This window comes from Sycon ciliatum, chromosome 13, assembly GCF_964019385.1.
Source record: "Sycon ciliatum chromosome 13, ocSycCili1.1, whole genome shotgun sequence".
NCBI classification, from domain to species: Eukaryota; Metazoa; Porifera; class Calcarea; order Leucosolenida; family Sycettidae; genus Sycon; species Sycon ciliatum.
The window spans coordinates 20,745,106-20,756,281 of NC_088655.1; the positions used below are offsets into that span (position 1 = coordinate 20,745,106).

General features: G+C 47.9%; 1 protein-coding gene across 1 annotated transcript in view; it reads right to left on the reverse strand.

The window, feature by feature from the left end:
- The window catches only part of LOC135829600 (uncharacterized), a 373,880-nt gene extending 365,031 nt beyond the window's left edge, over window positions 1-8,849 (reverse strand). The window contains exons 1-4 of the mRNA XM_065341993.1: window positions 8,803-8,849; window positions 5,825-6,130; window positions 4,967-5,491; window positions 3,901-4,347 (exon numbers count right to left, since the gene is read on the reverse strand). Of these exons, the coding sequence (XP_065198065.1) occupies window positions 3,901-4,347; window positions 4,967-5,491; window positions 5,825-6,130; window positions 8,803-8,809 (1,285 nt within the window). The 5' untranslated portion in view covers window positions 8,810-8,849. The remainder of the gene's footprint in view (window positions 1-3,900; window positions 4,348-4,966; window positions 5,492-5,824; window positions 6,131-8,802) is intronic.
- Between the last annotated feature and the right edge of the window lie 2,327 nt (window positions 8,850-11,176).

The following is an 11,176-nucleotide window of genomic DNA, read 5'->3' on the forward strand; positions in this document are numbered from 1 at the left end:
AATACCGACCGGACATGCTGCATATGCTCCGACCACGTTTTGCTGAAGATGAGTATGTCATCTAGGAACACGACTACGAACTCCCTCAGATATGGTTGAAGAATCGTATTCATCATGGATTGAAATGTTGCCGGTGCATTGGTGAGACCAAATCCCATGACCCTAAATTGGTAATGCCCAAAGGGAGTGTTAATCGCGGTTTTGGGCACGTCCTCAGCTTGAATGCGAATCTGATTATACCCTGATCGGAGGTCTAGTTTCGTGAAGTACCTAGCGCCCTGTACGGTATCGAATAAATCATCCACATTGGGCAAGCACGCCTTGTTCTTAACAGTTATCTTGTTTAGCTCCCTCCAATCGCAGACCATGCGTAACGAACCATCAGCTTTCTTGACAAAAAACACCGGTGCACCAAAGGGGGACTTACTTGCTTCTACGAAACCCTTTTTCAAGAGTTCTGTGAGCTGTTTCTTCAATTCCTCCATTTCTGGCCTGGACAGGCGATAGGCAGGTCGCGATGGGGGTGATGAGCCTTCCTCCAGGCGGATTTCGTGGTCTACAGACCTCTCTGGTGGGAGTCTAGCTGGCAGATCATCCGGGAAAAGATCGTCATAGTCACGGAACATGGCCTTGAGATCTGGGTGCTCGTTCTGAGTGGATTTGTCGGGAGGTTCCTTGCCAATGCCGTCTTCTACGCTGACCCACGCCAGAACACCTTCGTCTCCACTCCTAAGAGCATGCCTAGCCTGACGACCAGATATGAACATCGCCTCCACAGGAGCGGTCGGTTCGCTTTGACTGGGCGACGCACAAGGCAAACCATTCGAGTTCAACCTGACTTCATTCGTCCGGAAGTTTATGTCTGGATTGTTACGCGTTAACCAAGGTTTCCCCAATATAGCGTCATAGAGATGAAGGGGGAACACCGTGAAGGTTTGGTTATCGCTGAAGTCGCCTACGATAACCTTCAATTCATGGGTCGTCTCCATGGGAAACGAGCTTGATGCTCCATCAGCCAGCGTGACATTCAGGTTTTCCGAGCCAATTTCGGTTGGCAGGTTAACTCTCCTGGCAAACTGTTCGGCAATGAAATCATGGGTCGAGCCCGAATCTATTAACATAAGCGCGCGACGACCGTTGATTTTGCCTTCTACACGCAGGAGCTCATGTTCCGTTTCCACATTGACGCTGGTAACCTGGGCCTCAATAGTTGGTGTAACATCTCGCTTGAAATTGGCTTCGGAGCATTCACCATCATCGTCAACATCCTCCACAGCAAGGCTACTGAATCGGTTACGGGTAGAGACGGAGCACACACTACACGCAGGTGATGCCTTTTCTTGCTGCGTCAGTAATCGCATCGGCCTTACTGACGTCCACCGTTTGGGTGATCTCGATGCTGCGGGCAATTCTGGGCCATATGGCCTGGTCGACGACATGCGAATCAGCCCCCCTGGGCTCGTAATGTCTCACGTTCCTCGGGGCTTAGTTTTGTTAGCTTTCTGCTACCTGGTGGTGGTGCGAATCCCGGCGCGGTCGCCAGTGGTGGTCTGCGCTGAAATCGGCTGTCTGAGGCGACTGCTAGCGCTGACTGAACGGCGGCTGACAGTGTAGTGGGGTGTTCCTTCAGTACCAAGGTCCGCATGTTACCGTGCAGGCCGTTGACAAATAGCAAGGCTCTGGAGAGTTCGTCAAGTTCCGGCACCTGTAAACTTAGCCGAGAAAACTCCGTTACGTACGATTCAATTGACCCACGCTGTTGGATAGAGAACATATCCAACCGCACTCTTTCCCCGTCATAGTGCGGGCCATACACTCGCGCTAGGGCGCTTTTCAAAGAATGCCAATCCGAAAATTGCTCACCTGCTTCCATGGAAGAAATTAGCCAAAGACGCGCATTCCCAGCGAGGTAGCTAGCCGCAAAGTTAACTTGGCTCTCCGGGTCACCTTGAGGTGAGCACTTCAAGGCTAACTCGACCGTAAATACCCACTTTTTGAACTCGGAAGGGTTGCCATGGAAAACATTCGGTTCTCTGGTAACGCGTTTGACGCTCGGGCTTGTCTGGGAGAGAGAACGCGATCGACACGGGGCTAGATCCGGAGGACTTGAGCTTGATGTAGCAGGTAATTGATGTCGTCCAACTGTAGCAGCCACGTTGTCCCGAGCGCGGCGGATCTCACGGAAAGCGGCGTATAGCAGAGCAGTAGCGGCCAGGAGCACAAGGCACGTCAAAGGGCAAACGATGATCTCAACCATCCTCAAGCTACCAGTGTAACAGTATAGACTTGATTGATTGGAGAATTCCCCGAATGATGTTCAAACCAGAGGTTATAAAGCAAAAGAAAGGCGAGAACCGCAGGAGTGAGAATAGTAGGAACACAAGGTGTTACCATAAGACAAGCAAGAAGTGTCAAGGTAAAACTATTACACATTACATTACATTTATGATTGGGTTACATTACATTACATTTATGATTGGGTTACATTTTTTATTGGATTTACTACTGTTTTTTTAAACTTTTTTTAAAGATGTCATTCTCTTTTCTTTTCTCCGCGAGGACGCGGGATTTTTTATGGAGGGGTGGTATATTAGGCCCACAATGTATTAATTCATAAAATTCATTAGTTCATGCATATTCGTTTGGCCTGGGTAGCTACTTGCGCGTCCATGTTTGCCATAGCTTCCCAGGCCCTATATATTGCGTTGTCTCTCGCTCACTCGCCCCCAATTCATTGATGCTCGACTCATTGATTCTCGATAACAAACTCGAATCTCGCTACGTTGATCTCCTGTTGGACCTAACACTGTATTAACCCATTGAGGGCTACACAGCCTTTTATCTGAGACTCTGAAGAAAATGCTAAAAATATGGCCAATGTACAGCTCCACAACTTCATAATCTAAGAAACTAGGTTGTTGAACTCTTGTGAAATGTTGACCAAGGCTATAATCATCATGCTGACCAACTCGATATAGATCCTAGAAAGGGGAACAAAATGCTATATGACACGTAAGTTCATCCAAATTGCGTAAAATACGAAAAAGTCGCCAATTTGAGTTGAATCACCGGACGAAAAAGAAGAAAAAAAGTATCCAAGCGGGATTCGTACCCGAAACCTCTCGTACTGAATGCAGGAAATGTACCGCTCGACTCTGGGGTCTCTTGCAACCCTACGCTGGAACTCGGAGCTTAGTACGGTAGGATAGCCTGTCAGCCCGAGTATATTCGGGCTCAGCGCCCTGACGTCATCCTGAATCCCGAATATATTCGGGCTCAGCAGTCAATGGGTTAAGCCGGCTGTTTTGCTTGCAGTCCCTCTTTCCCATCTGTACGTCTACCCGAGCTACTCGCAGCTCAACAACTCATAACATGAGTATAAATCGCTATAGATCTATGTATGGCTTTCTGTCCTTTTCAAGTAAATCGGCTCTTGTTTGGAATTTTTTTTTGGTTTTCCCGTTCTCGGGGCCTTCTATTCGGTATTCTTGGTAGTTGTACTCCTGTACTGTTGAGCTATCCGAATTCAAATAAACACTAAAAAATAATTAATAAATAAGTTGAAATAGTGACGTCACACCTAAGATCTTGGGGCACTTCCCCATCAAAATGTATGTGATTCATAGTTATGAATATTTCCAAATTATCGGTAGTGCATGGTCCGGTCCCACACTGCCCGGATAAGAGAGATGTGAGTGTATCTAAATGACACAGCTGGCTTAAATGGAAATTCTGCTGCAACCATACAACAGCCTCTTTCAAAACGTGATCCACATACAAAGTTTGAACTCGGTGCAAAATGATGTTTCATACAGTAACCGCTTCATGGTCAATGACTTCCACTGGCACATGCACATTGTAGATAACAGGTATACAAGCTTCCAAGGACATACCGCTTACCTGGACTGGTTTGAGCCATACTTGGAGCAGAAACATAGTCAATATTCCTGGACATTTCCTCCGTGAATGCTCTACCAACATTGCTTAGTAGTGCCCTCTTGGCTTGCGGCTCGAGAGACAGTGAAGAAGCTTGTCTTACTGCTGCAGCTGCTGCCAGCTTTGCCTTGTGTTCAAGGTGGATTGATGCTTGTTGCTGCGTACTCTGCTGCAATGCAGTTCCTCTCCCAGCAGCATTACCAACAGCAGCACACCTGCCAGTGCTAGTGTTAGCTGAGCTGGCAACGGGATGTGTTGTAGTGGCTTGGGTGGATGCACTCATACAGGTCTGGCTAAGACCAAATGTAGTCTCTGCCGTAGTAGAAGGACCTGACATTGATGATGGTGATCTACCAGTGGAGGAGCAAGCTAAGGCTGCACCGGGCTGCAGAGCAAGAGGTGGTTGTGCACCTGCCACAAGTACACCAGCACACAGACATGTCCGCATCCACAAACCGATTATGTGATTTCAGGTTGCCCCCATTTGTATAAGCGTGCAAACACTCATACATCAAATTCCATTGATTTTATTCAAGAATGTTTCCATGGTGAATGGCTGGTGTCATGACACCTCAGTACATACCACTGTTTTCAAGTCTATTTCACATTCACCATAAATCTAACGAGACAGGACGTAGAAAATGTATGGATGGCTGGGGTGACCTGTACACGGTCTTACTATCCGTACAGTATGACATGCAGCAGCTATTGCTATAGCCAACCTAACTCATCACGAGGCATAAAGCTGTGGCCCATGATCAGTTGACTCAATGCCTTTTAAATTCTTGTTTTTCATTATTCAAATGGTAACCATAGGAATTGTTTAATGACGTCGTCTGACACACTCCTATCTCTAATTAGACATCAATAGCACACTGTGTACGGTAATACGGTTGCATTCCTGTTTCTAGCATTCATTGTCGATGTAGTACTTTGCGACCATGACCATCCCCGCAACTTCCCGTAACTTCTTACGTTGCTTCCTGCCGCGTCCCCTTTGAATGTCAACTATATCGCAAGCAAAACTCACCTGGATAATGGCAATGATGAAGTGCTGGTACAGCTGATACTGTGGCTGTTGCTCCTAGTTCTGACTCTGCTGTTGCTCCACGCGCTCGTTCTGAAATTGCTGTTCCAATTGGAAGCCTTGTCTGGAGTGACACTTGAGGGGTTAATACAGTTGCTGATGAAGCTACTGCGTCTGTTTCTGCTACTCCTGCCATTGCCCCTGCTGCTGCTCCTGCTGCTGCTGCTCCAGCTACTGCTGCTGTTGCTGCTCCTCCTCCTCCTTCTGGTCCTGGTCTTGCTGCTGCAGTTCTGGTTTTCATTGGTGGACACAGTGGTGCTAATTGCTGTCCATCTGGCCATGAACTCTTTGTCCCTGCAGTGGATTGATACGCTGCATATCCTGCTGATGCAGCATATCCTGCTGATGCAGCCGCTGTTGTCATGCCTTCTTCAGTTGGCATGGTTACAGGTGGGTCTGCTCTGGCTGCTATGGCGTTGGCTGACTCTGGTTGCTTAGCAGCAACACTCGAGGACAATGCTGGGGTCACTGTACATAGGGGAAAGAGTGATAGAAACAAGAAAAACACAAAGGGCAGTAGGAAAAAAATCAGATTACAAGGAAAGCACTATGGGACCCAGGACACTGTACAAGATACGATTCCAGTGAGTGGGTGTTGGTAGTAAATAAGGGGGTGGAAGACAAGAAAAAGCAGCTATGGAAGTCAACCAATCAAGGGCAATAACAGTCTTTGTCTATAATCTGTAGGTGAAAATAGAGATGTAATAACCAGAGCACTATTTGCACAATGAACAATTTTGTTATGAAAATCAAGGAGAGGATGGGTGCAGAGTCTATTTTCTTCGTGAGAGTTCTTCTCACCTTGTTGAACACGGTTTAGTGGCAAGAGGTGAATCATCTGATGATATCGGTTGGTGTAGCCCATTTCCTGAATGACATTACACAGACCCTGATAGGTGTCCATTTCGCCAGGAACAAGGATTGAAACGACTTTTGCATTGTGGGCCGCATCTCCCTGTTGTGCTTGTATAAGTTTAAGATCATCAATGAGGTGGCGGGCTCTGATCAAACCCCGGCGCTGGACAAGCTTCCGGAATTGATCAGGATTCAGAAGTTGAATCCATAGCTGGATATCGCGGACAAACTCTTCAGAATCAAATGGGTTGTCTGAAGAAAGAGAAGTTGACCACAAACAAGACACTCATGTGTGTTGTGAGGAACCGTACATTTCTAGTAATGTTGCTGCGGATCAGGGTTCATGCCGGTACCAGGTGAAGCTCCTGGAATTCTGGCCTGGATTTTCAGTATTTTAAGCGGTGTTCTATTTGATTGAGCATCTAACACATTGCAGTGGAAAAGTACACAATAGCAAAGAGTACTTTTGACGTTTGTAAAAACTTTTAGCACAATATTATTATCTCTCCCTTTCATATGGTATTCAATTGACAGTAACTTTGGAAAGATTTTTTTGTTGCACGCTGTCATTTTTTGGCAGCACTGTATTTGAATGTGAGCAGACCGTGCGCAATTTGTCGTATCATAGAAACACGCGAAAGTGTGCAGAATTTTGCTCCAAGTCCAAAAATCACGTTTTTTAGCCACGTATTGGGCTGCACAGCGGCACCGTCGTAACGTTGCAGATATGTGGCTTGATTATTGTAGTTGATGTTGATTTAGTGACTTTGGCAAGTTTGAGTCGTGTCAAGAAGTCAGGCAGGATTCAGTACTAGGCAGTAGTGGAACGTGAGTGGTAGTCTTTGCCGATTTTTGAGGATATCCTGGATTTGGTGTGCAGCGCTGTGGAAATGGTTTGCTGTGGAGGTCCCAGCACTGGATGTTGTATCAAAGGTATGAAATTTAGGGGTAGGCTGTCCCTTAAGGTAGCAGCCTGGTCGTACATTTCAGATGGCATTCAATTGACCGTAACTTTGGTGTCTCTCAATGGATTTGAGTGAAAGTTTCACCACACACTCCTGCCACTATGCTGGCCCTCTGGACATGATTTAAAAGTTCTTTCGCCTCGCTGACAGGCTTTCCAGGCCGGAAAAACTCAAAATTCCGTCATAGTGCCACGGTGTGCGAGTCACCCAGGAGCCAAAAAAATGCATTTACAATTTTTTTCACATTTTCTTGCCCATTCTGTCCGTTCGCGGGATCCAAACCTAAAAAAAGTCCAGAAGTAGCCATGGGTGGTGAGATAGGGCCCCTCAACGTGGCCCTGGAATCTGTCACAACGGCACGAGTGGGCGTTCTCTCACAGACTCCCACAGACCTAAGTCAATTTTTGAATGTTTTTTGGTTTAGGGCGTGCTACGAGGTCGTACCTTTGATACAACATCCAGTGCTGGGACCTCCACAGCAAGCCATTTCCACAGCGCTGCAAACCAAATCCAGGATACCCTCAAAAATCTGCAAAGATTACCACTCACGTTCCACTACTGCCTAGTACTGAATCCTACCTGGCTTCTTGACACGACTCAAACTTGCCAAAGTCACTAAATCAACGTCTACTACAATAATCAAGCCACATATCTGCAACGTCACGAGGGTGCTGGCAAAAGTCCTGCTGCACGGCGGCGGGCTTTGCCCGCCGCCATGCAGCCCAATACATGGCTAAAAAAACATGATTTTTTGGACTTGGAGCAAAATTCTGCACACTTTCGCGTCTTTCCATGACACAAGTTGCGCACGGCCTGCTCACATTCAAATACAGTAAAGTAAGTAAAAGTAAATTATCGTATCCGTTCCCGAAGGGAACTCACGACGGCCGCTAACACCCGGTAAATCCTAGCGACAGATGCAGCGCCTAACGGTGGGGGTGAGTGGATAAGTCTCACAACCGCTGGCACAAGTGCCGAGAACGACCCCATTAGCTGCATCCATGTACCCCTTGTGCCTGGCCACAAGTTCCCAGTTGACTGTGGGTAGCAGCACGGCTGGAAAAACCGCTCCCAGGCAGGACTTGAACCAGGTACCTCTCGTATCTCAATCATGGTCTTTGACCAACCCACTGTGCCTGCCACAGTGCTGCCAAAAAATTACAGGGTGCAACAAAAAAATCTTTCCTTGCAAGGGCACATTTTCGCCCATAACTCTTGAACGGCTGGTCAGATCGAGACAAAATGTTCAGAGATTTTGCACCTATTCATGCTCTTTCAACTGATGTAGCACTGGATATGAATTTACAAATTCGATTTTTTAGGAATTTTACGACCAGGCTGCCCCTTAAGGTTGTGGCGCGGGTGGTCGTTATGGTGGTGGTGGTGGTGGTTGTGGATGTTGTTGTGGTGGTGGTGGCGGTGGTGGTGGTGGCGGCGGCGGCGGCGGGGGCTGTGGCGGCGGTGCTGGTGGTGGTGCTGCTAGCCTGGTCTACTCCACACGGCTGTTTGAATTAGCTTTTTCTGGCCAATGAATGTTAACCACTCAGAAGAATGAAAGATGAGCGAGGAGAATGAGAAAGAGAAGAAAGGCGTGTGCGACCATAATCGTCGATAATTGCGCCCGCAACCTCTCCATAAAAAATCGACTGCACCTACCACTGCACCATATGGCCCACATACGGGTTGGTATGGTGGAGCAGAGAAGAATAATGTGCACACAACCAACCTGATCATGTGCTAACTCTGCAGTCAAGTGTTACAGGCACAACTTGGGTAGTAAAAGAACCGAGTACTCCAAATAAGTATAATCTGACTATCCTGCCTCTTGGGTCAGGTGCAATTCCACTCAATTTCCAGCCAAGACTCGGACACTTAGTGATGTGATTTACGTTCATAACTAGTAAGGAATGCAAGATCTTTACGAGTCTTGACTTATAGACAAACCGACAAAGCACTCACCATCCATCGTGCGAAAATGCTCTCATACCAACCGTGTAGCAAAGAGCTAAACAGAGACATATAGAATGATGGATTGATAGAAAGATGGAAATTAGCACAGAAAAGGAGAAGAAACCCCAGAGATTGTGAGTTGGAGGGAGGAAGAAAGAGATATGACGACCAAGAACAGGATACATGTCAACATCAGTACTTCCCCCCCCCCCCCCCCCCCTCCCCTACCCCCCCCCCCCCCACATACACACACACACACACACAAACACACACACACACACACGCACATACACACACACACACACGCACACACGCACACACGCACACACACATACACACACGTACACCCATATACTGTGGTGGACATGGAAATTCGATCGGAGGTCAGGCGGCCCCAGGGCGCTGGCCATGCAGTCGTGAGTACGTACAGTGAAACCTGTCTAAGGCGACCCCTCAAGGGACGAGAAAAAGTGGTCGCCGTGGCCAGGTGGTCTCTTTATCCAGGTTCAGTGGGTCACGTGACCATATCCACATGTGACACATCATTTTGATCAGTGTATCACAGTGCACACACCTATGCTACTCTAGCACGACTCATGTGCCTGGGGTACTCAGACCTGTCAAGTGTCGTGCATGCACCATGTACATCTACACTTCCTGCACTGATGTGTAGATCTACCATGCATGGTGCACCATGCAATGCGTACATTTACATGTACTAGCACTGAGCAACGCGGTCGCGGGTGGGTGGTCGTCGGTTACGTTGAGCGAGTGGTCGCCTTATCCGAGGGGTTTTGAACGTGAATGCGTCTGTGACAAGGAAAAGTGGTCGCCATGGTCGAGTGGTCGCCATATCCGAGTGGTCGCCATGGTCGAGTGGTCGCCATATCCAAGTGGTCGCCATTACAGGTTTTAGTGTATATGGTACACACACGCAGCGTTCAGTATACACTGAGTGTGTAGACCCTGGTCATCTGACCGGATTTCCATGTCCACGACAGTACCTCATTGAGTCATAGTGTGCAGGTAGGGAACAAGAGCAGCTGCAACACACGATCATAAGGGTGTTGACCCAGGTAGGCCTGGAGCAGTCTCCCTTGGGGCATGGCAGATTTTTACACCCTCGCGTATTACATCGCTTGTCTTGGTCGCGCTCGGGATCAGAAGGTCAAGGCGCTGATATGAAGTTGCATAGACCATGGATTATGTAGAACTTCAAAACACGTTCCAAACACATTTCCCTTCTCAAACACTGATTTGTTTGAGGCATGTCGAACAGTAGGCCTTCCCTATTTGGACACTCCGATCTACCGGGCACTCCTGTCAACATAGCACTCTTACGAGTCTACAAACACAATACATTAATTTGTTCCCGTAGCTATGCAAAAAACGTTACTTCAGTAACGTCTGGCGCTAGCCAGGGTCCACACAGCTTTAATTGTGTTTGTTTGTTTCTTTGTGCCTGACGAGGTCGGCATGCCTGGCGCTATCCCGTACATGTCCCGTACCATGGAAGACAGCTGCCCGGCATGCCTGGCGCTATCCCGTACATGTCCCGTACCATCGAAGACAGCAGCCCGGCATGCCTGGCGCTATCCCGTACATGTCCCGTACCATCGAAGACAGCTGCCCGGCATGCCTGGCGCTAACCCCTACATGTCCCGTACTGTACCATTAAAGACGCATCCCCTATGTGTTATGTAACGTAATGTAAATTGTTCCGTTTCATTGTTTGTTTGTGCCTGACGACATCGGCATGCAGTGCGCTATCCCGTACATGTCCCGTCCCGTACCATCAAAGACAGCTGGCCACCTTATTCAAATAGGGCTTTCAAATGCAAGATCATAACGTGAAGCAACTTGGAAGAAGGTGTATGTATGCAAAGTTTATCAGGCGAATGCATTTAGTGCGATAGTGCGGGCTCGAATCCCATGGTATGTCTTGAAAAATTGGAGAAATGAAAAAGTATAAAATCGCTATGCTTTTTTTGCCTAGGTCATCAAGGTTGTAGACGGTGTCGTATTATCGCATTACCGCTCGAATGGTTTTGGGTGTGCTGCTAATGGGCCGGGCATGTCTTACAGCAGAAAGTGTCGACAGGAGTGGCTACACAGAGAGTAGGAGATGCCGCCCCGAGAATCGCCGTGCCTGCGAAAGGCTACGCCGACAACAAGAAACAATGGAGCAAGTATCCCGTCGTTTGGAGACCCGCCGATTTCGTGAAAAGATAGGTCGACAGCAAGAGACCGCTGAAAAGGCATCCAGTCGGCAGGAGAAAAGACGTGATCATGCCCGAACTTGTTCGGTGTGCGGTGACTGCGGTCCGTAGGCATCGGGCCGTCGCATTATCGTTCGAATGTTAGAGAGAGAGAGAAAGAGAGA